Source organism: Emys orbicularis, chromosome 6 (genome assembly GCF_028017835.1).
Source record: "Emys orbicularis isolate rEmyOrb1 chromosome 6, rEmyOrb1.hap1, whole genome shotgun sequence".
NCBI lineage: Eukaryota > Metazoa > Chordata > Testudines > Emydidae > Emys > Emys orbicularis.
Window position 1 is genome coordinate 57341566 of NC_088688.1, and position 25652 is coordinate 57367217.

Here is a 25652-nt window from a genome sequence, read left to right on the forward strand (position 1 = left end):
TTGATTCTGTGCTGGTGTGTGCCTCAGTTTTCATCTTTATTCCTCTGCATTAATGGTTCTGATCAGCATGTCAAACCAGCTGTAATCTGACAAGCTAAGAAGAGCCATCAATGAGCACAAGGAATTAACAGAAACTGTCTTGGTACCAGAGATTATGGTGACCCTCATGAGTCTTTTCAACTGGTTAAAGTTAATTTACAAAACAGTAGCAAAACTGGTACTTTGGAACTGAAATGCTTTGTTGTTATATTTGGAAACTCCACTGAGCATTGATTCTCCAGCTACTAAAGAACAAGAATGCATTGGCTTGCAGCAAGAAAAAATAATTCTATAGAATCTCTTGGTTAAAAAGAGTGAACTAGGTCTTCATAGGGGCATATGTAGAGCTTGATTTTGCCTTTTAATACCTGTTTTTTTCTTGTGCTGAAACAATGACTATTGATACCAGACAATACAACTCCAAACGCCATGTTATTTAATATTTACTGTATTACTAAATAGTTTCACTATCCATCAGTTTAAAAAAGTTATTTTCAAGATAAAAATATTGTACATCTCACACAGTTTTTAGGCAGGTATTCACTGTCCCTAAGCCACATACAAATCACAATGTATAAATCTTCAGACTTGGGTAAGACACTAAAAATTAAAATAGGGGAAAAAAGTGAAATTGACCTAATGAAACATTTTCAGTCTCCAGAGATCCTTTTATATTTGTTCCAGTCTACTGAAGGCAGAAATTGTATTCATATTGCTCACTTTTACCTGAGTTCTTTCTGGATATGACAACCAAAGATCTTAGTAATACTGGTCTCTAATGGACTACCCAGAATCAGTAAAAGTGTTCACTTAGATTTGAATTTTTATTCCAATTAGTTTTTGATTAATGATAAGTGCTCAAGATGAGTGCACATTGTAACTGATTCCCACATCATAATTCATTTTGTTGTGAACAATGAAAAATCATTGTATTGTATTGTATGATTTTGAAATATGCTGTGTCTTATTTGTGCATTTTGCAATTGTGGTACTAAAATAACTAGTGTGATATACTAAGTATTGATTTTGTTTTGAAATGGATGTGCAAAATTCTCAAATAGGATAGAATGTGTTTCAGTGCAGTGTTAAACAATATGATGATGTTCCTCTATGGAAACCATAGATCTGTTATATATACTCAGGTTCACTGCTCTTCAGGAACACAATCATAATGATGTCACATTCAATAGATTTTGAACTTTCTTTTCTATCAGAAACAGCAATGGAGCAGCGTAAGGCGAGGTGTGAACATCAGCACAATTCTAGGAGTTCACTTTGAACATTTGAAATGCTGATGCCTAAATACATATACTATTCTACTTTATTGTAAATGGGCTTAATTTTATGTTTGTATAGTTTATATATTTTCTTAAAATTATTTATACTGCTTCTTTAAAAATTATTTCTATTGTGATCTCCTAAAATTACCGGTAATAACTAATTTCCGTCTCATTTCAGTGATGGACAAATATGGGATAACAGTGGTTCTTCAACAGAACAGAAAATACCTAGAATAATTTTATGATGTCCTTCCTGTCAATTTTAGCAGCATAATACTACTTACAAGTATTCTGTCACAAGGCTGCTCTAAATTACATGGGGCTGGACCTGCCCCCCTGCCCCTATGATCACGAGGAGCCAATGTGGTGTAAAGCCATCTTAGCCACATACCTTTCCTTCCCTTTCTTAGCTGCACCAGGCTGAGCTCAGGTGCATCTTTGGATCTGGCTCAGATCTCACACACTATAATCCAGGAAGAGTTCAGTTAAAAACCAATGGAGTCACATTGGTGTCATATCATGATACAGACCCAACTAGTCAAATCATATGCCCATTTTATGAAATAGTAAGGGATACAAGTCCTAGCTGGCCACATAGACTGGTTTTGCACTGGACTATTATCCAGAGAAAAGTAATTGCAGGGTAAAAAAGGAGAGGAGGAGAATCTTGCCTCTTCTGTGAGTGGTAGTTTCACATAGATATAGAGGCACTTGGTCCTTTCTCAGCCAGCCTTACCTTCTCCCCTCTTTTGCCCTTCATCTGGGTTTGTTCAGAGGCAACTTGAACCATGTAGTTCCATGGGTTTGATTGTGCCCAGGATTAGCAACAGTGAGAAAAATTCTAAATCATTTCTTTGAATATCTCTAATAGAAACTGGTCAGAAAGTCATTTTCTGGCAGTAGAAATATTGAACCCTAAACTATGGTTTAAGGAGGAAAAATATAATCTTAGCTGCATGCATTTTCTTATATTTCAGTGAATAAAAATGTTGCAGCATAAAACCTTCAGTCAGCTAAGAGATATGTTGTATTAACATACCCAGATATCTTGATACTGTAGGTTTCTGCACATTTTCCTGTCTTTCAGAAGCCAATGCAATACTGTATGTACTGGCAAGCTTAAACATTGTGCACCTGAAAAATACTGTTGAAATACATATGCAGTATGCTTATGTTTTAGAAATAAACATCTCTCATATAATGTGTATGTATACATATATATGTTCACCCCCCACTATACATGCTAGTATATATCTTTATGTTGATACAATATATAAAGCCTCAAGCCATCTTTTTATATTCATGATCTTATTTTTATCTTTTTGTTTTTCATACATTTTTCGATGATTGCTATACTGTTCATTAGTTTTGTATTAAATTGTCCATTAGACTGAATGCTAGAAATACGAAAAGTATAATTATTGTATATTTTATAAATTAACATTGACAGCACTTCGGTCGATCGATATAGTTAGTATGTCTTGAGAAATCATAGGAAGCTATTAACTTTTTCTGAAAAATTTCTTTTGTATTTTAAAAAATCTATAACTGATGCTATTATGTAAGTTAAAACTCACATAACTGGAATTTACAGGTAATTGCAAGCATTTTTGTGCATGCATTGTGGAAAATTACATTACAGTGCAATATTAGCAACATGTATATTTCTTGCCAGTGAACTGCTATAGGAATTTACTTGTGTCATAGCTAGTACATACAGCATTTATTATCTTGCATAGTCTATGGATTGCCATTGTTCTGGTGTTTGTGCATGTTCTGGTGGGTATTCATTTTTGTCTTCATACTGTAGTTGCTTTATAAGTCCTAGCATGCATTTGATAGCTCTTTCCATTATATTTTTCAAAACTTAACTAAAAACAGAACTGAAAGGTTTAGAATTTGGATTTCCCCTTCTTCTTTTATGCTAAAAGCAAACATGTATTACATAATAAGCCTCACTGTAAAGTATCAGTGGGAACTTGAATTTCTTGGTTTTGGAAAAGTTACCATGATTATGGAATGCATGCTTCTGATTCTTATATGACTGTTACACAGCAAGGCAGTTTCCCTACAGCAAACATTTTATTATGTTCTTTATTCCTAGGAGAACAATTGCAGTTCCACATCCTAAGAACTGCTCCTGGACTGGGAAATGTTACTGTTAATTGGAAAATTGTTGGGCATCATCTAGATCAAACCTTTGAAAACTATTCTGGAGTACTTTTCTTTCCTGAGGTAACCCCATACAGAGTAACTGTGTTCAGCAGCAAAAGCTAAAGATAATATTGAAATTAAGGCTGAAGTGGAAAGGGGTGAACACCTTTCCAAATAGTATTGTTTCCTGACCTATTTGATTGTTGTAGCTCTCTATCTTAGAGGTCCGAATTGTAGGTAGCTTTTAATTTTTGATATTTTAAATTTAAAACTTCTTGGAAGGAATCATTCAAAATCTGTGACAGATAGTGCCCTGGTTTTTGTACAGTGGTAACTAATCTATTTTGCCACTTAAAATAAACAGGAGTCATTGAATCTAACGTTCTGTGTTCATCTGCTGGATGACCATATTCCTGAAGAAAAGGAAGAATACCAAGTAGTCCTATATGACATCAGAACTCAAGGTAATGCAAAAATGTAGCATGGTGAATCTCAAAGGGGAAAAGGATGTAATCTGCATTATTGTTTTAATTTATTTGTGACTTTTTAAAGCACTGTACTTTATTTCTTAAGTTGTGAAACTTTGTTTCCGTGTACTGAAGTTAGGTGGTCCTTCTTTATGTGCATACTGGCTCTAAAGTGTTCTGACTGGTATGTTTTGATTGGTTTTACAGTGGGCTCAACTCTGCCCCACAAATTCTGTGGGAGCTGCACCCCTGTAAATAGGAGCAGAATTGGACCCAATAATGCCTTTTGGTTATAGTTGCTATGAAATAAGCCACTATTTATATCTGTTCAGACAATTCTTCTTGTACGGTCACAAGCAGACTTCCCCATTGACTGTTGATTTCTGCATACAAGGAGGGCAGTAGATTCTATTCCTGCCATTCAGATTATGCTGTGGGAGAAGCATCCAGATCTGCATTTTCTCTGTACCTAATCACTATTAAACAAACATCCATTACTAAAGCCGGGCTAGATTTGCACAGGAGTTCTTGCTTCCAGGTGCCCCAGCCAGGCTGGCAAAATCAAACCTTACCCTGTAATTACCCATCATATGAATGTCCATTGGATGATATTCTGTCTTCTCATTTGATATTATCCTTTCATTAGATATAGCTTTATTGTGTTGTATTGTGCTATCTTTGTTGTAGAACATATATGGATCCACACTGGCCATAGAAACACAACAGATGCTATCATGTTCTCCCTGATTCATTGTACTGGGAATATGATTGACTGCATGGCATGTTGCAGGAAATAGTAATACAAACTGCCATTGCTAATATTAAAAAAAAAAAAAAATACTTCAGCTGCTTAACATTCTGTGTAGTTACTCCATTGTCTGTTTTACAGGCATTTCTTCAATGGGTGCCGCTGTCTTGGATAGCCAAGGGTATGAAGCTGTTTTGACAATAGAGGCCAGTGATGAACCACATGGAGTTTTGAACTTTGCTTCTTCATCCAGGATGGTTTTGATCCAAGAGGCAAACAAAACTATTCAACTTTTCATCAGCAGAGAATTTGGGTCTTTAGGTTTGTGTAATTCCTCTAGATTCAGAGGTTTTATGTGTCTTCTGCAACACATTCTTGTTTGGACAGAAAAGGTCAATGGGAGTCAGATGAATCAAATGTTCATCTCTATGTCTGCTCTCTTACTTTCAGAATCTTACTTGCAAAAATGTAGTTACAGCCAAAGGTTAGAGAGGACAGTAACCAAATATTCTTGCTTTCAATTTTAGTCAGTCCCTTCCAGAAACTTACCCAAATCCCGTCACCTCTAACTGCCTGCAGGGAAGGACTTCTACCTGCATAACAGTGCTTCCTTGTGATCCACCAGTCCCTGCAAAAACCACACAAGTAGTGGGGAGAATGGGCCTTTAAACCTAGGTCTTCATGAAACTCTGCTATTTTTAATGTCATTCCCTTCTCCTGCCTCTTTTTGAAGAACCTTACTGCCCAGTATGGTGATGTGTTGGTCCTTCAAGAGATATTTCCTAAAGCTGTTTGGGTGTTTATGAGAGATACTTGTGTCCCTGTTGCTGTAATTATTATTAATATTTTATTTTATTTTATTATTACATAATAATAATCAGCTGTATTGTGGTAGATTGGGGTCCCATAGTGCCAATCACTATACAAATATACTATTAGGCTTGGCAGAATTCAATTTTTTAAAATAATTTCAATGGATAATATCAATGTTTATTTTAAGTGGTTTTTAATTTTTATTGATTTAAAATTTCACAATGACAAGAAATTGTAATAGGGTCAGGCAATGGGATGGTCATACAATAATTATTTAATGACAGTAGATGTTGAGATTCAAAAAGTTAGTTTTATAACTGTTAAAACATAAATTGTCAACATCACATGTCAAAATATACAACATAAATTGCCCTAAATAAGTCTCTGATAAGTTCCTAGGAAGCATTTTTCTTACTTCACCTCTCTGTAAATTTTGATTATTATAATAATTATGGGTGAAAATATTTTTTCGTCAGTTTGTGTGTGTATGAGCAACTCAATGTTTACCAACATTTACTGATAAAAATCTAATCCTTCTAAGCCTATATATAGTAAATTACTGTTCCTGCCCCAGAGAGCTAATTCTCTAAAGGAGAAGACATAACATTTGGATAGGATGAACAACAAGGCAGGGTTTGGAGAGGTGGGGTAGGAGAGGCAGGGTAAAATAAATGTGGGTGCAATTTTTAGCTAATCAGAAGTAGTAATTACAGTTCACCACCTGCTTAACCATTATGCTATGACACAGCATAGAGAGCAACCGATGTGAAAAATAATTATTACTTATACACTAGGACAAAATCTCCCTCTTTCTGAGCAGTTGCAGGTATCACCTCTATAATATTCCCAACTCCTTCTAGCACAAGAAGTGAAGGAATGAGCCAAATTCAAATTTCCTTTTAAGTTCATGTAGGTTTCCATCATTTTTTGTTTTCTCATCAAACATAAAATATTTTTAGGGATTATGAATAGTTTTCAAATGATTATTCCTTGATGAATGCAGCTACTTTCCGTTTCTCTTTTAGCAGAGGTCCATTTAGGTAAATCTTTGATTGCTCAGATATTTTTGGCAGTGGTATATTCAGGGTTGCGCAACCCATTAGGCGACCTAGGCGGTCGCCTAGAGCACTGCGATTTGGGGGGCAGCGACCGCAGCGGTATTTTGGCGGCGGAAAAGCTAGCAGCGCTCCTGGGTATATTATAAATTAGATTGTAGCCAGGTGGCAGATGGTCATAACACAAATAGCCACTCAGTCCCACCATCTTCAAATCTCAGGAAATTGATAGCTTCTTGTTCTAATGGACTAGCTAGTCTATCACTTAGTATTGATCATAAGTGGTGATACTGGTGATACTGCACTTGGCTTCTGAGGGTGGATGCAATTTGCAACACTGTGTTTCAGAATGAATCAAACCTTGTTTGTTGCCTTGTATTGGCTGAGGGGAAGGACGGGGGAACAACTAGGAAAAGAAATAAGAATTGAATAAAAACAGGACAAAAAAGGGATTAAAAGTTGAAAAAGGGGGGAAAGAATGGAGATGTAAAAGAAAAGGGGACAGAGAGTGGCAAGAATAAAGTAGAGAGATTGGCTGGGATTTTCAAAGACTCACTTTCAATGGTAGTTGGGTACCTAACTCCCTTAAGCCCCTTTGAAAGGCCCCTATTCCAGAACATGGCATAAGGAATAGAAGGTGTGGGTAGGAAGGTGGGTGGTTAAAGGGCTGTGCTCATCCACTATTCTTGTGCAAGAGAAGCTGAAACAGAACATTTTGGAAAAAAGAACGAGGAGTAATTGTGGCATCTTAGAGACTAACAAATTTATTTGGGCATAAGCTTTCATGGGCTAAAACCCACTTCATCAGATGCATGCAGTGGAAAATACAGTAGGAATATATATATATATATATACACAGAGAACATGAAAAAATGGGTGTTGCTATACCAACTCTAATGAGACTAATCAATTAAAGTGGGATATCAGCAGGAGAAAACAAACTTTTGTAGTGATAATCAGGATGGCCCATTTCAAACAAGAAGGCGTGAGTAACAGTAGGGGGAAAATTAGCATGGGGAAATAGTTTTTACTTTGTGTATGTGTCCATTTAGTTTTACTGTGTCAAAGCCTAAACTTCTTAATTAGATTGTACTCCCCTTTTTGCTGGGAGGAGGCAAAGAAAAATCTCAGCAAAAATACCCACAAAACCACATTTTCTCCCTTTTGCAAATCACTTTTAAATTAGTAAAGTGTTTAAAAAACAAGGTCTTGAAGCCTTTTTTTCCTTTGGAAGAGGGAAGAAAGACGGTCTTGAGGTTAAGGCACTGGACTGGGACTCGAGATGCGGGTTTTAATTCTGGATTACATTACAGACTTCCTGGGTGACCTGTTACAAGTCACTAAGAGCCTGATTCAAAGCACACTGAAGCCAATGAAGTCACTCCCATTGTCTTCAATGGGCTTTGGATCAGGCCCTTAATCTGCCTGATGGAGTTGCCTATCTGTAAAATGAGGATAATGCTTCCCTCTCCTGCACTGTGTCTGTTTTGTCTATTTGGATTTTAGTTAAATAGGAATTAAAATATAAGAACTTTTTTTGTTTTGTTCCACATTTACTAGGTGTTATCAATGTTACATATGCAACAGTGCCAGGATTGCTCAGAGTAAGGAATCAGACAGAAGGGACCTTGGCTGAACCAGGAGTTGATTACATACCTGTGTCTGGTTGGCTGCTTTTAGAGGAAGGAGAAACATCAGCTTCTATAAATGTTACTATTCTAGAGGTAAATCTTAATCCTTGTCATCAATACACGGTAGGGTGACCAGATGTCCCGATTTTATTGGGACAGTCCCGATATTTGGGGCTTTTTCTTATATAGGCTCCTATTACCCCCCCCCCCCATCCCGATTTTTCACACTTGCTATCTGGTCAGCCTAAAATACACGATTGTCTTTGACTTCAATGGGTGCAAAATCTGGGTCTTAACTCCCGCAACTTGTCTGTCATTTCATGCTGTATACTGTTTCATTGCTGCTCAGAAGAAATAATGGAAGGATCTTTTTGCCCTAATCTTAAATGTGGAAACCAGAGGGGTACAGTTAAACACAGAGAGTGGCTACAACTAAACATGCATGGATGGAATCAAACTCTCATTAAGCTTCAATTTCTATCTAGAATTCAGAATAGTCTTCATTGCCTACAGACTTATATGGACTGATTGCTACATAGTTTTCTTTTTCAGTGGGTACTTCTAGTGCTTTTTAAATTCACAATGAAATTTATGTTCAGGAATATGTTCAGTTTTTTTGTCACGGTAGTGTCCTTTTAAAAAATATAATACTTTATTTCATACATATTACATGAGGATCAATTTCAGACCTAATAATTGTATTTTAAGAGGGTAGGAACAAATGAATAAAGTCTAAAATAATTTAAAATTGTTGGGGCATAAGGTAAGTGTTGTTTTTTGGTTGACTCACATCTTAAAGGATCATAAAAGGACAATTTACTGTGCTTTTGTTCTGCAGGATGATATACCAGAAGTGCAAGAATTCTTCCTGGTTAATTTAACGTCAGTTGAACTCGTCATGAATCCTTTGATGTCATTCCCTCCCAGACTGGGTACAACATCTGTATCAATACCATATTTACTTCACAGTTTATATGAATTGTATATATGTAATAACACATTGTATTTATCTTTATTACAGTAGTATAATGATTTAAGGCACGGTCAAGGCAAAAATAACTGAAAAGGAGGCTTATGCAATCATAAGGCTTACATTTCTTGGGATTTGGACAAATGGTGGGGTGATTTTATGGGATGTATTTGATCAATTAATCTCAATTTAAAAAAACACTTTTGTCATTTAGTAAAATGTGTCTCATGAGGAAAAGTTAACTTACATGTTGAAATTTGATTCTTGTATTCTAATATGAAAATAGTTTGGACAATGAGAAAACTTACTGCTGTACATTTCACCAGTGAATAATTATTGCTGGACTAATTCAAATGGCTTTGGGTTTCTAATGCAGCATGGTGCCTGTGATGCATTGCACAGGTCAACAGATGGGATCATTCAAACAGAAGCTGGTGAACAGGGATTATTTCTCAAAAAGTAGCAATGCCTATTAACAGAATCTCACCAGAGAAAATGTTAGGGCTGTGGTGTGCCTTTTAGGCAAAGCAGGAGAAGTTCCAGTAAACATTCTACACCAGACAGTCATTGTGCCTCTAGGAGCTTAAGAGGTTGCAGGGGGATCATGGCCATTCATATAGAAGGTGCAGTGTGCTCTGCTGGCCTCTGCAGATAGGAGCAGGGCAGGAGGGCCAGGGGACCTTTGAAAGAATAACACCCATATTAGCACGAACCTTACACAATCCTCGCATTCCATGAGCACAAGGATTACCCATTGTGTCTGGTCTGTATGCAAAGAGTATTAAAGGGTAGGCTCCTTATGCCTCCTCCAGAGTTCTGTTCTTACCCTGGTTACTGTTTACTTAGCGTGTAAACATATGTTCCAAAATAATACTTTGTGTAACTGGCCAGTGAGATGACAGACTTCATAAGGTCTCTTTTTATCACTGTTTTTATTACATTTGGTTTTGGGGATAAACTTCAATGAATTTCTTAATCTTTTAATGATCTTCATTTATCCTCTTGCTTGGTTAGAGTCCTGATCCAATGGCCAAATTCCCATTGATTTCAAAGAGAGCTGAATCTGACCCTTAATGTTAAAGAAATGTGTTTATTGTGTGCTTCTAATAGTTTCTCTTTGACCTCTTTTCCCTTTTCTTTGCATGCGTGTAGAAATGACTGAGTTGATTCATTACAGACTGAAAGGTAAACACAACATCCAGTGCTGATTTGTGCAGGTTGAGCTGTGATTAGTTCACAGATTCAAACCATAAATACTTACTGCACATTCAAAGAGTAACACATGGGTGAGACAAATTATCTTCCAGAACTAAATTCGGTGACAGGCTATTTATTTAGTCTTACCCTGCATTATTAGAGGTACTTGAACACCTTCTTGACTTACAGTAACTTAGCCCTGATATAGTGGCAAACCTAGGACAAATATTGGACAGGCTTGCAGGTGCACACATTATATATAGGGATAAGTTTTAACCCATGATTTTCCTTGATAACCCTGAATTCTAGACACTAAATATTATAGTAGAATCTTGCTAGTCTACATTTCCCTGTCCACACACTTTATAATTTGCACAAAATTATCAGTTTCCTCATTTGCCAGCAAAGATTTAATAGAGAAGTCAATATTATAAAATCTCATATTAGACTTCATTATGATGTAAATAAATTAAGGTACTATACAGATGTAAAAATATGTGATTAAAGAATATTTTGAGATGCATCATGCTCGCTTTATTGTTCACTTACTTGCTAAATTTCACAATTTAGGAAGTCAGAAAGGGTTAGTGCTAGGAATAGGCTGGAATCCTGGCCCGATTGAAGTGAGTGGCAAAACCCCATTGATGTCAACAGGACCAGAATTTCACCCACGAAATATTATATTATAGGCAGTGAAGGAGGAAAGTTGCACAACATTTTTCATTAGCTTCAATTGCTTATAACTTTGCCAAACTTCAAGCATTTGTGCTAAAATGCCCCATGTTGGATGTCTGACTCAGGCTGTAGCTTTCGGTTTCAGCAAAAGTTATTCAACCATTTCTGAGAATGAAGTTGGGGAAAATTCATTGTTTCTACTCTTTTAAATGTCTGACATTTTCTAGAGAAGGTCTAGTGCTTCCATTCTGTGAAGCAGGGACTTGAAATTGCATAGGGGTGTCACCCAGGTGTCAGGAATGTTTGTTTTGCTGTTCTTGTTAAAATCCACCAAAATTTTGCCAAGCGATAACACTTAGAAAATTCTCAGTTCTCACATGCTTAGTAGATGCTTGTTAGAGCATGGCAGCTAAATTATCCAAAGATTCCGGCTTCACTCTGCTCCATCTTGGGGCTTCAGAGTTGAGCAGGAGTTTACCTGTGATTGCTCCGCCTGGCTACAGGGAGCGGCTGTGGAGACTGCCTCACCTGTGCTCTCAGTGCTCCCACTCCTGACACTCAGGCAGCATAGGAGAAAAGGAGGAAAGAGCCTCATTCAAATGCAGAGGGATGAGGACTGGGGAGTGGGAACAGATGTAGAGATGGAGAATGAGGACCAGGAACCTGGACTGGGCAAAAAAGGGGCAGGAGCTGAGGGGGATAGGAACAAAGGTGGGAGAAGGGGAAGAGCCGGGAAGAAGAGAAGGGACATGAGAAAAGGCAGGAGCTGGGTGGAGAGAATAAGGGAAAGAGTTGGTAAGGGGAGTCGAGTTGGAGAGTATAGGCAATAAGAATAGAAGGGAACAAGGAGAAACTGCGGGGCATAGGGGCAGAAAGGTCTGCAGCTCCCACCACGCACATTCCTACAGAACCTGCAATTAAACCCATTATTCCTCATCCTCAACAATCTTTTCCTGTCTAGCAAATAACTGTGAACCCCACTGATAATGTGTGTCCCCACCCCCTCTAGTGGCAGGTCTAGGGTAACATTCATCTACTACTCACAGTTACTCAGTTAGCTCAAGTGATAGAGGTCTGTGCCATGGACCTAAAGATCACAACCCTACTGATGAACCATGTGAAGAGTAAATATGGTTCCATAGGATGAAATTTTAGTTTTTTCCATTTTTTTTCATTATTATAAAACTTAGGAAATTACATAAACCAAAATATTAAAAAAATTAAGGTTTCAAAAAGAAGTGGTTACATTAGGAAATGCCTGAATTAAGGTTGCCCGTGCAGTGCTGTGCTCTGAACAAGTAAAGTGCTACATTCTTTGAAAAATCAAACCATAGGCATCTCATATTAGGTATCCAAAATTAATGGACACATTGGATATTAATTTCTCTATGCCTCAGTTCCACGTATGTAAAGTGACTATAATAATCTTCCTCATGTCACAGGGGTATCATGAAGATAAATGTGTTAATGTTTGTGGAGCACGAAGTGTAAGAGTGATGAGCACCATAGAAATGCCCATAAGAAAATTAGTAATTCTGAACTCAGAATGGGGTTTAAGTAGGTACAGTAAATAAGGAATAGGACCACACATTGAATGATGAGGATAAAAGAAAATTTTCGATAACAGCTTACTCGGGATTACCATTCATCTTGTGCACTAAGTGAGGGAAGGGTCTATGGAAAAACTAGCATGTGATCATAATGCATGTGCACCAAGAGACCAAATTAAGGTTGCACGGGCAACATTAATTCTGGTATTTCCTAACTTTTCAGTGCTGGGCTTTGCAACCTTAATATTCTTTTAATGTTGCTTTTTTATTTGTTTGTAATGTATATACCTGTGGTAAGACGGAGATTTCTTATTTATATGTCAGTATTTGTGTGGAAGATAGTTCTTCATTTCATTCAGTGGGGACAAGGTTTTCTCTGTGCATTACCAGTTAACCTGCCCACTCTCTTCCTCTCTCTTTCCCACTTTGGAGACACAAAGTGCTGCATATTCTGTGCGTAAAGCTTATTGGAGTTTGTGTAACAGATTTTTAACCAAGCCCTAAAAACAGAATATAAATAGATTTTCTTCTTTCTTTTGATATTTTTTTTAGTCCTTTGCATTTTGTCTTTAGATGCAGAAGGCTTGGCTGCTCAGATTATTATTGATGCCAATGATGGAGTGAGAGGAGTAATTGAATGGCAGAATACCAAGTAAGTCTCCTCTTCCATGAAGAACCTAGTCTGTGATTAGTTGCTTGAGTGCCTGTTCATTCTCCCTTGGAAATCAGTGGCAAAACTCCCACTGATTTCAGTGGAAGCAAGATCAAAACTTTGGTGTGGCAAAGCAGCCTTAAAGTCATCTGAATTGGCAAGTGAAGGATTTCTCTTACATTGGGGAATCATCAGGTAGTTTGGGGCTTGTGCAGCAATTCGTTCCTTGCTATCCCTGGTTTTGGCCTTAGCTGCTCTGGTTTACACCATGGATGAGTTGTGTGATCAGGTGGCCCCAGGAATGGGGAGAGGGACATAAATGTAGTTCAAGCCAATTTCCCTTTCCCCATCACACTGAATTTCACTGAACACACCTCAGATTTAGCTCAAGATTTTGTGGGGGATGTGTGTGTATTTTTGTATGGACACCTCTACCCCAATATAACGTGTCCCGATATAACATGAATTCGGATATAACGTGGTAAAGCAGCCCTCTGAGGGGGCGGAGCTGCGCGCTCCGGCGGATCAAAGCAAGTTCAATATAACATGGTTTCACCTATAATGCGGTAAGTTTTTTTTGGCTCCCAAGGACAGCGTTATATTGGGGTAGAGGTGTATATAATATATATAGTCTGCTGTAAAGATAAAATTCAGCCCATTGTGGAGGTCTCTCTCTCTCTCTCATTCTGTGTGTGTGTGTGTGTGTGTGTGTATATATATATATACACAGCTTGATTTAGGGTGTACTGATAATATTAATTTGGATAATATGGAAATTTAATTTATTAATTTATTTTGATTTGATTTTAATAATAATAATTATTAATATTAATATGGGATTTAGGCTTGCTAATTTGTTTGATTAGCCCAGTTAAACCTGTGGCCTATGCCTCACATTTAATGTCACAAATTAAACTTAAGTATAACAATTGTTAAAAGTACCTATTGGTAACCAGTTGGGCCATACAATACTTTTATTTTCTAAGTGGCCTCAGCCCAATCATATTACACTCATCGCACAACCCCCTTCAGTTCTTACTGTCCAATAAAGTAAAAAATGGGCAAGTCTCAAATGGTCGCCTAGCCCACTAAACATTATTGCTGCAAAAAAAAAATACTGCAGTAAAACCTATTAAAACACCATCTTTATTACCAACTGCCCTACTATACATGTGTGTCGTTAATCTTTAATGGCATTGAGGGCCATGATATATTTCATTAGCGATGCATACCTAATAGGTGTGCCATCAGAAGAAGTAAACCCATTTGTTTCCCAACATGGTAGAAACTGTGTGAGAGAATTGCATACCCATGCAGAGTCTGAAAACAGACAGATATTTTGGCATGTGGTGGTGATGGAGAACTGAACACAGTACTCCAGCACACAAACCACTGCAGCTAATTCAGCATATTGAGCCGAATGTGTTTGATGTATTAAGGCTTATATATATGTATTAAGGCTTATATAACGTAACTGGGACACACTCATGCCTCTAATTTTAATGGCATTGAGGGCCAAAAGATGATAGGGTATTTTAGGATTTGGAGTGATTAACACTGGAGCCTTGACAATGGCCTGTTTTAGCTGCGATACTGCTTTTGTGTGTTGCTTAGTTTATTTTTATTGGACACCTTTTTTTTTTAATAGCTGGTACAAGGGACCTGCAATGGAAGCAAAATTGAAAATGAAATTTTTGTGGTACCCAGTTAAACCCAAAAAAGGATTTTAAAGGGTTTTGTGGTAAAGGCAATGTTTGGATTGCATTTACTTTTTGTTGCACTGGGGTTTTACCCCATTTTGTTAGGGTGAGGCCCAAGAAAGGGACACGATTGGCCATTAGCTGTGCCTTGGCCGGGTTGCACTTTAGCCCTGCTTTTTTTTAGGATTTGTAGGAGCTCGTTAAGCTTTTCTAAAAGCTTTTTTTTAGTCTGTGTTGCTAAACACAGGTTAATTATATATTAAAATAAAACAATTGGTTTGGAAAATTGCGACAGTACCCGCCTTATTTGTGTATGGAATAAAGCTGGAGAATTTTATATCCCTGGGGTAATGTGTTTAGGAATATTGGACTTTTTGGAAACTAAATGCAAAATGGTACTGTGAAATGTGTGCCAATGATAATGTTTAAAAGCTGTTTACTGATGTTAAGGACAGTAAACTTACACAGCCTTTGGATTAAAGAACTTGATTAGATTTAGCATTTTGGCCACCGTACGGGGAACAAATGGGTGTTACCTGATTTAGGCGTTTATAATTTAATTTTGAGATGCCAAGAACCATTTGGTTTTTTTACAGGCCAAATAGGGCTTTTTGTGTTAATAAAGACTTGATAGTTTTTTTTATGTATGGGTTTGCTAGTTTTATTAATACAAAGGTATGAACCTCTTTTAGGTTACTTATTTGTACTTTAATGGGTATAGAAAGTGTGATTACTGATTACTGATTACTTGCAAAAGTTGCAAGTGTTTTGAGGATTTAGGATCCTTAACATGGATAATACTAATTGCTGTTTTAGTATTTATAATAAAATTTTTGTGGTGGCTTTTTACTACTGCAGATACTGTGGGTTTTTTTTTTTTTTTTTTTTTCATTTTTGCCTAAAGGGACTATGCTTGGCGCCAATTGCCGTTATGCTGAGTAATTTGTAGAGTATGCAGACAAATATTTATGGATTTTTGTTTTATTTTTTTGGAGGCTGTTTACTGAAAAGAAGGAAATGAGTTAACAGAGGCCACTGGATGGTTTGAGGGTGCTGGGCCTTGGCCTTTTAACATTAGCATATTTACACGGGCTTGGAGTTTTTGAATATTTTATTATTGAGCCTTTAAGCGTTTGTTTAAACATTATTACAATTGAGTTTTTATTTTTGACTTGGGTTTTTGCAGGCGTGAATTGTTTTGTGCGGCATTTGAAAAGAAAAGAACACGGTTTCGGGCCTCTATATGGGATTTAAACGCATAACTTTGTCGAGGGGCACGCCCACTCGAAGGTTTAGGGTTACTACGTGGGTTAGGGTTATTTTGCCAATACTGGTACCTACGGAATTTAGGAACATTTTGGCCTAACCCTTGGTTTTTTTTAATTTTTAGTGGGATTAGCTTGTGGTTTTTGAAGTATTGCATTGGGGATAATTTTGGATGAGCAGGGTTAACTTTTTATAAAACCTTAATGTTTTATACTTAAAACATTTTTACTCTGACACAGGACATTTTTTTAGTCCGTTAAAATTTGGTGTAGCAGGGTGTTTTACCGGTACACCAGGTGATACCAGTATACACCAAGGGTGTGTAGAGGGTTCACAAAATTTTAGGGACCTAGCCAATGTTAATGATTGCCCAAATGATAATAAATGTTCACCCAAAGGGGCTGGATTTTTTGATTTATATGGTGCCAATGTAACATTGGTTGTTGTATTTTTTGTTGTTGTAACCTAGAGATTACTACACCACAGGCGCTAACTACCCATGTTACTTGTGACACCGCATTTTTTAGTTTTTGAACAATTACAGTTTTTTTTAAAGGTATTTTGTTTTTACTATTAGGGGCGGACACTAATAAAGGAGAGGATATTTTTTCCCCTTTGCTTTGTTTATTATTTTTTACTTTACTACTTGCTTTTTTTATGATGACACTTAACTTTGCCTTTTGTGGTGCCACCCTGAGACTTACTTTTTTATCTGCAGACTGCTGGTAGCTTTTGCACTGCTAACTTTTTTTTTTGACTTTTTCTGTGGCTTTTTAGACCCAATTTTTAACTTTGCTTCTAAAGGTACCGTATTAGCCTGAGCTAACTTTTTTGCCCTACTTTTAGTAATTGGCCCTGCAGATTTTTTTATTTTTGTCGGTTCCACCATGCCAACAGGGTGGGAACCGATTTTTTATTTTTTTAACACATTTTTTAACTTTTTAATTTTTTTTAACAGCCAATCACAATTTGATTTATAGCTGTTTAGCAATTTTAAACTGGCATTTAAAGTTTGCTGGGCTTTTTTGAGTAACTTTAATTTTTTTATTTAATATTTTTTTAGCGAACTATAAGCTACGAGCAGACATTTAACAGCTATTTTTTTTACCAGTTTAGCCTTTTTTTTTTTTGCTTTGTTTTTACATTAAATATATTACTTACAGAACCCCGTGGGTTACAATGCTTAGATATTATTTTGCTATTTTTTAGCTGTTTTAAACCTTTTTCATGATCCTGAATGTATTTTTTGGCAAAGTTTTTTAAAGCCATACTGCTGGCAACTCCAACAGACTTTACTTTTGCCCTTACTTTACTTTTAACACTTTTAATACGAAATAGAGAATTTATTTTAATTTTACAACTTTACTAGCTTTTTAATAACTAGAATAAATACTTTGTTGGTTTACTTTGACACAGAAGGCGTTCCTTCACAGAAACAACAGGAAATAATACCTCAAACTGGTTTTTTACCTAGTTTAATAAGTCCCAAGTAAATGATAGAGGGGTGGGGGCGTGTTTCCCTCTTTTTCCTCGATGGCTTGTAGGTGATCGAGAGGTTTTTTTTTCTGTTGGGACCTGCCAAACAGCTGGTGATACTGAGGCAGACGGATTAGAGGTGCAGCCCGGGAGAGTTGTGGGGACTGAAGAACTATACAAGTTCTGAGTTATTGTGGCCTTTTGGCGGCAATTAATACATAGATTTATTAACTTTCCCGCCACCACTTAGTGTGGGTCATCGGGCCTGATGCTACTGCTTATATTTTATTGGTACCATTTGTTACAACTTTAATCTTTAACAAAGCCCCTTAAACACGTGTATTACATTAAATAACATTACTATTACTTTATTTTGCAAGATTAAATTTAAAACTTATAAGTTAAAACTTTAAGTTAAACCACAATACAGAACGGAAATACTGGGCTTGCTGCCAAGCCACAGCCACAGGAAATCAAGTTTTTGTGCTTTTAAGAGTGAGTTAGCAAGACACACAAATCTTGCTCTCTAACTCCCTGTAACTCTAATTTTTTACTTATGTTTTAGATGAGATTTTCAGGGGTTTAAGGATGCCTGGAATTTCTGAAAATTCCTGTCACACACTTCTTGAGACTCCTGGCTGGCTCGCCAGCCTGTAGCCTGATTTAGGGTGTACTGATAATATTAATTTGGATAATATGGGAATTTAATTTATTTTATTCGATTTTAATAATAATATTAATAATAATTATTATCAGTATTAATATTAATATGGGTTTTAGGCTTGCCAGTTTGTTTGATTAGAAGATTAAAGTTTTTGTTCTGAATTAGGCTTTACAGAATTTATAAAGGACCCTCGGGGGTATGACAGGAAGCTTACACTGAGACAGATATAGTTTTAAAGACTTTTTATTAAAATTAATAATAGTAAGTAAACGGTAAAATACCCAGAGTTACAAAGTTACAATTGCATTACTGCTATTTAAAAGATACATATGATAATATAGTATTACATGCAACAAAGCTTTGGTTAACAGACTTACACCCTTCCTTGATAACCTGGTGGTAAGAGACACAGGATCAGCCTTGCGGTTTAGGTTTTTTAATTTTTGAGTGAGGGATGCAGTGCTTAGAAAATGCTAAGCGCTGTCAAAGCTGACTAGGGTTTACTTGACTAACTTAAACTTAAATTAAAACCTAATAAACAAACTAAGAATAAAACTTAGGGAAACCAGGCTTAGCCTAGTTCCCTTGAAACTTAAAGTTTAAAAAGAACAAGTATAGCATACAAATAGTAGCAGTTATCGTAGATAGATAGAGTGGAGGAAGTAAATGAGAATAGAGTAAAGTGAGAACGGAGATAGTGAAAAATGGAGATGGAGTAAAGTAAGAACGGAGATACTTTATAAAGGTGGGTTACCCTTTTTATAGGGCAAATGCCAGACCTCCTTTCTTTTATGCCCAAATTTTATTCCTCACCCACAGAAATGTTAGGGTACACTTACCCCATAGGCTAGTATGTATGTGCGTATTAATGACAGGTATGTACGCACATCAGTTTTTTGTGGTGTACTTGTTAAGTTTGTGAAAAAAAAAACCTATTCCATTTTCCATTGTCTATTGATTTAGATAAAAGGTCATAAACATAGGCGTGGGTACTCATTTATTTAGGTAACACGCTATAGGTTAACTTTGCTTTTTAAGTAAAAGGTTTTAATATAGATATGCTAACTTTGCCTTAGCTTAACATACAGGATATAGCCTGTAGGTGTTTTGCATTACAGCCAAACTTACTTTAATATAAATTTATAAACCTATTACAATAATCCAAATACTTAAACTATAAGAAAAGATATAAACACAAACAAACATATATATACACAAAAAAGCAAGTTAGTCCTATAAGCTACTATATATATATATTGGTGCAGCTAACCCCATTTCTGCACCAACTTGAATAAATGGGGTTTGAGGAATATGATCTTCCTCTCCAAATTATATTCAGGCTGTTTGGTTCCAGCACAACTCTTCCGTAGTCACTATTCCACTCATAACATCTGCTGGACCTCCACACCCCTACGTAGGTGTTCCTTTCACTGTATACACGTAAGCAAGGACTGTAACATAATCAGTATAACTGGAGTCAGAGGTCCCATTGCCCTAGAGGGATTGTTACTGACGAGACACCAGTGAAACAGGAAACATGGAGTTAGGCTGGAAACAAATCAGTCACATGGACAGAGCAGTCCACAGGGTTTAATAAAGTTTCACTTGTTCTACTTAAATTGCATTCAGTTCTTTACTTTGTGAATGAAACAAAGACAATGGCCATTTCCCCTCCTACCTCCAATATTCTTCTTTCTGCTGACTCATTCAGACCCAGCATTGAGACTGCATCCATGGGGGGGGGGAGAGGGAGTGCAGAAACTTCTGTGTAGACACTCCCCCTGCCCCTTGTGCAGGTCATTGTGCAGAAGACCCTCCACAATGGGCTGAATTCCACCTTTAAAGTAAAAGACAATATAAAAAGTTACATTAGACATACTATTTAAATAATAAATTGGTCTTTCTCATATGAAAATATACTGTCATTTCAAAATGTGATTGTTACAATGACCTGACTTTATATTTTGTACCCAAACAACTATGTTAAAAGAATATTCTTAAGGTTGCAAAGTCAAGGACTCAAAACTTAATAAATGCCTATGCCACCTTAGTTCACACCCCTGTGTGTAATCATTGTGATATTCTTTAGTTATATGATTACACACCATTTATTTTTTAATATATGGATGGCAGTGGATATATATGTGTACATAATTCAGAAACAGGCAAACATTGCTTAGTAGAGGATTGCATTAGCAATTTACCAAGAACCTGAGGTATGTAGCTAACTTAGTCACTGCTCTTTTTAATGTAAAAATGACAAATGACAAATCTCATCTCTGCATCTAATGCATACTGAAAACTGCAAACTTACAATGGGTGGGAAGGTGGCAAGTTGTGATCACTGATTTGAATGACTAAGAATTGTGCACGCTATGTTAAATTTGGTGCTCTCTTCTGATCACTGCTGTTGCATACTACCAGTATAAGAGAGGATTCTTGCTTTTTATTTTAGTTTTGAAATAGATGAAATCCATGGGAGTCTGACATTAGTAGCATACCGGAACAGAGGATCTTCTGGCAATGTATCTTTGTTTTTCTATGCCCAGAATCTAGAAGCAAAACTGGGACTGGATTTTAATGTGACGTCCAGGGTAAGAAGCAAATACAAAGTACAGTACTATTCATTTCTCAAGTCTCCTTAGTATTGAAAATACAATTATCATTCTCAATTGGCGCAGTCATGCAAGGTGCTGAACTAGATATTCATTGAGGAGTCCGGTGGCACCTTAAAGACTAACAGATTTATTTGGGCATAAGCTTTCATGGGTAAAAAAACCCCCACTTCTTCAGATGTATGGAGTGAAAATTACAGATACAGGTATAAATATACTGGCACATGAAGAGAAGGGAGTTACCTTACAACTGGAGAATCAGTGTTGACAAGGCCAATTCAGGCCTTGGCTACACTTGCAGCTGTACAGCGCTGTGAGTTAAACCTGTCTTCGTACAGCTGAGTAAGGAAAGCGCTGCAGTCTGTCCACACTGACAGCTGCCAGCGCACTGTCGTGGCCACATTTGCAGCATTTGCAGCGGCATTGGGAGCGGTGCATTATGGGCAGCTATCCCAGCGTTCAAGTGGCTGCAACATGCTTTTCAAAAGGGGTGGAGTGTGACAGGGAGCGTGGGGGGAGAGAGAGTGGATTTTTTGGAGTGCGGACACTGTGTCAGCACCCTGCCTTGCAAGTTCCGACCCCTCTCCCTCCTCCACCCCTTTCTCACTCACTGAAAGCAAACAGAGCTGTTTGTTTTTATCCTCACGGACCAGATAAGCAGCCACTCGCCTAAACGGACCCCAGCCCCCCTTCTCTTCCCCCCTCTCGCTGCCTCTCTCTTCAAGCAAACATTAGCTGTGGGCGTTCCAAAGGGAGCCCCCCTGCCTGCCTCTACTCATTCACAGCAAACAGTAGCTGTGTTTGTTTTTTTGATAAGCAGCTCTGGAAGCCCGGAGTTCACAACAAAACAAAGAGAGGCATCACAACAAAACAAGGAGAGGAAGCTTCACTTAAAAGGATTATGGGGAGTTTCCGGAGGTCAATCACTGCGTAATAAGGTTACTCCCCGTTTACACTGGAACACCAGCGTCTCAGCCACTCCGCAGCAGCTGTTATTCCTCTCGGGGAGGTGGAGTACCTGCAGCGCTGTAGCCATGGATATACAGCGCTGCAAATGCCTTGCCAGTGTGGACGGGGAATGAGTTACAGTGCTGGGGGTGGCTTTATTGCGCTGTAACTCTCAAGTGTAGCCAAGGCCTTAGTCAGGGTGGATGTGGTCCACTCCCAATAATTGATAAGGAGGTGTCAATACCAAGAGAAGGAAAATTGCTTTTGTAGTGAGCCAGCCACTCTCAGTCTCTGTTCTAGCCCAAATTAATGGTGTTAAATTTGCAAATTAATTGTAGCTCTGCACTTTCTCTTTGAAGTCTGTTTTTGAAGTTTTTTTGTTGAAGGATGGCTACTTTTAAATCTGTAATTGAATATCCAGGGTGATTGAAGTGTTCTCCTACTGGCTTTTGTATGTTACCATTCCTGATGTCTGATTTGTGTCCATTTATTCTTTTACATAGAGACTATCTGGTTTGGCCAATGTACATGGCAGAGGGGAATTGCTGGCACGTAATAGCATATATCACATTAGTAGATGTGCAGGTGAATGAGCCCCGATGGTGTGGCTGATGTGGTTGGGTCCTCTGATGGTGTCACTAGAGTAGATATGGGGACAGAGTACGCAATGGGGTTTGTTACAGGGATTGGTTCCTGGGTTAGTGATTCTGTGGTGTGGTGTGGTGTGTAGTTGCTGGTGAGTATTTGCTTCAGGTTTGGGGGCTGTTTGTACATGAGGATTGGCCTGCCTCCCAAGGTCTGTGAGAGTGAGGGATCGTTTTCCAGGATAGGTTGCAGATCGTTGATGATGTGCTGGAGAGGTTTTAGCTGGGGGCCGTATGTGATAGCCAGGAGTGTTCTGTTATTTTCCGTGTTGGGCCTGTCCTGTAGTAGGTAACTTCTGGGCACCCATCTTGCTCTGTCAATCTATTTCCTCAATTCTCCAGGTGTGTATTATAGTTTTAAGAATGCTTGATAAAGACCTTGTAGGTGTTTGTCTCTGTCTGAGGGATTGGAGCAAATGCGGTTGTATCTTAGGGCTTGGCTGTAGACAATGGATCGTGTGATGTGTCCTGGATGGAAGCTGGAGGCATGTAGGTAAGTATAGCGGTCAGTAGGTTTCCGGTATAGGGTGGTGTTTATGTGACTATCACTTATTTGCACTGTAGTGTCCAGGAAGTGGATCTCTCGTGTGGACTGGTCCAGGCTGAGGTTGATGGTGGGGTGGAAATTGTTGAAATCCAGGTGGAATTCTTCAAGGGCCTCTTTCCTGTGGGTCCATATAATGAAGATGTCATCAATGTAGCACAAGTAGAGGAGGGGCGCTAGGGGACGAGAGCTGAGGAAGCGTTGTTCTAAGTCAGCCATAAAAATGTTGGCATACTGTGGGGCCATGCAGGTTCCCATAGCAGTGCCACTGACTTGAAGGTATAAGTTGTCCCCAAATCTGAAATGGTTGTGGGTGAGGACAAAGTCACAAAGCTCAGCCGCCAAGTGTGCTGTGGCCTCATCAGGGATACTGTTCCTGACAGCTTGTAGTCCATCCTCATGTGGAATATTGGTGTAAAGAGCTTCTACATCCATAGTGGCCAGGATGGTGTTTTCAGGAAGATCACCAATGCATTGTAGTTTCCTCAGGAATTCGTGGTGTCTCGAAGATAGCTAGGAGTGCTGGTAGCATAGGGTCTGAGGAGAGAGTCCAAATAGCCAGATAATCTTGCTGTAGGAGTGCCAATGCCTGAGATGATGGAGCGTCCAAGATTTCCAGGTTTATGGATCTTGGGTATCAGATAGAATACCCCTGGCAATTTTCCCTCTTTTGGTATTGACACCTCCTCATCAATTATTGGGAGTGGATCACATCCACCCTGACTGAAATGGCCTTGTCAACACTGGTTCTCCACTTGTAAGGTAACTCCCTTTTCTTCATGTGCCAGTATATTTATGCCTGTATCTGTAATTTTCACTCCATGCATCTGAAGAAGTGGGTTTTTTTACACAGGAAAATTTATGCCCAAATAAATCTGTTAGTCTTTAAGGTGCCACCGGACTCCTTGTTGTTTTTGTGGATACAGACTAACACTGCTACCCCTCTGATACTAGATATTCATCTTAAATAGCATGTTTTCTAAACCAGAAATTATAGGAAAACAGGATTATATCCTTTTTTATAAATCATATAAATAATCCAAGTTCTAAAATTTTATACTTAATTTTTTCCAAACAAAGGTTACATACAAAATCTATGTTGTTCATATTTGGAAGCCATTTTTCTTAAAATATCCTTTACAACAGGTGCCTTTAAAAAGTTGCTTCAATGAAATGTGCTTATTGGCCCTGATTCTGCTGAACGTCCTCAATTCCTGTTTTAGCCAAATTACAATAGACGCTCAGAATTTGGTCCTTTGTTTGCATTTTTCTTCCATTTTTTAAGAACTCTGTAGGCCAGAGTTGCAAAATCTTACATACTTGTTCATGTTACATACTTGTTAAGATAATATGTCTTTTATGTTTCACTACCAGACTCTCTCTTTTGCTGATGGAGAAAGGTATAAATACATTGACGTCATGATTTTTGATGATGATATTCCTGAAGGTGATGAGAAATTCCAGTTAATTTTAACAAATCCCTCCTTGGGGCTGGAACTAGGAGAGAACACAACAGGTAAAACAGACTTATTCTTGATACTCTAGGTCTTTGTTATTGTTGTACTACAGCTGTTTTCATTTCTTTATGCCTGAGGAATCATTGTATTCTTGAAACCATCATTTACCTATTGTATATGACTTTATATTTTTGATGAAGATTCTGAAATCTGTAATGAAATTTATCTAACTGCTAAGATTCTATTTAAAATAAAGCAAGACTTACGTAGAAATTGAGTTTTGTGAGGAATCATGCTGTTTGTACAACATGGTGGTTATGATTTTTTGCAATCTTTAGAGCTACATTTATGCCTGCCTGTTGAGTAACTAATGTGCCTCTTCTCTAAGTGTTGTAAGATGTGATATGTAGGATAATAGCATAGAAAGAATATTCTTTTTTAATCGAATAGGTATAGGCTTGATTTTTTTCCCCTTTGGCAATTTATACCTTATTCTGGGTGTAGTCGCATAAGTGTTACTAATTATGACTAAAGGCAGCAGAATCTTGCTTTTCATTACTAGAAATTTTGGAAGCTCAATAAATTAAAAGTTTGCAGAATGGGCATAATTCCTTTTGTCTAAATCAATAATAGTTACAGGAACTGTCTTATATTAGTACAAAATTCAGTCTCTTTAAATCTCTTTATGATATGTGGTATGAATAGAAGAGGTACTTTGCTATATATTCTCTGCAAGTTTTGATGGTACAGAAACTCTCATGCTCTCATGTAAAGCTCTGGTGCAGCAAGGTATTCAAGCATGTGCCTGAGTTTAAGCATGTGAGCAGTCCCATTGAAGACAATGGGGACAGCTTTTTTGCTTAAAGGTGGTCTGGAGTCTATTCATATGTTTAAAGTTAGGTATGCAATTAATTACTTTGTTGAATTGAAATCTCAATGAGACTATGCATATTATACATATATTATAGGAAAAAGGGCCACATTCTCCTCATTCCTCATGCATATATATGCATTGATAAAATTAAATATATACATATCATATTAAATTAAGTTAAACTGATGTATATAAAATGGAGAATATGGTCTTTTTTGGATAGATATATAAAA

At 37.5% G+C, this 25652-nt stretch overlaps 1 protein-coding gene across 1 annotated transcript in view; it reads left to right on the forward strand.

The window, feature by feature from the left end:
• ADGRV1 (adhesion G protein-coupled receptor V1) overlaps positions 1 to 25652 on the forward strand; it is a 444841-nt gene that overhangs the window by 98466 nt on the left and 320723 nt on the right. Inside the window, exons 36-44 of the mRNA XM_065406543.1 lie at positions 3424 to 3554; positions 3838 to 3937; positions 4830 to 5009; positions 8117 to 8280; positions 9026 to 9119; positions 10310 to 10342; positions 13153 to 13231; positions 20793 to 20931; positions 24463 to 24604. Of these exons, the coding sequence (XP_065262615.1) occupies positions 3424 to 3554; positions 3838 to 3937; positions 4830 to 5009; positions 8117 to 8280; positions 9026 to 9119; positions 10310 to 10342; positions 13153 to 13231; positions 20793 to 20931; positions 24463 to 24604 (1062 nt within the window). The remainder of the gene's footprint in view (positions 1 to 3423; positions 3555 to 3837; positions 3938 to 4829; positions 5010 to 8116; positions 8281 to 9025; positions 9120 to 10309; positions 10343 to 13152; positions 13232 to 20792; positions 20932 to 24462; positions 24605 to 25652) is intronic.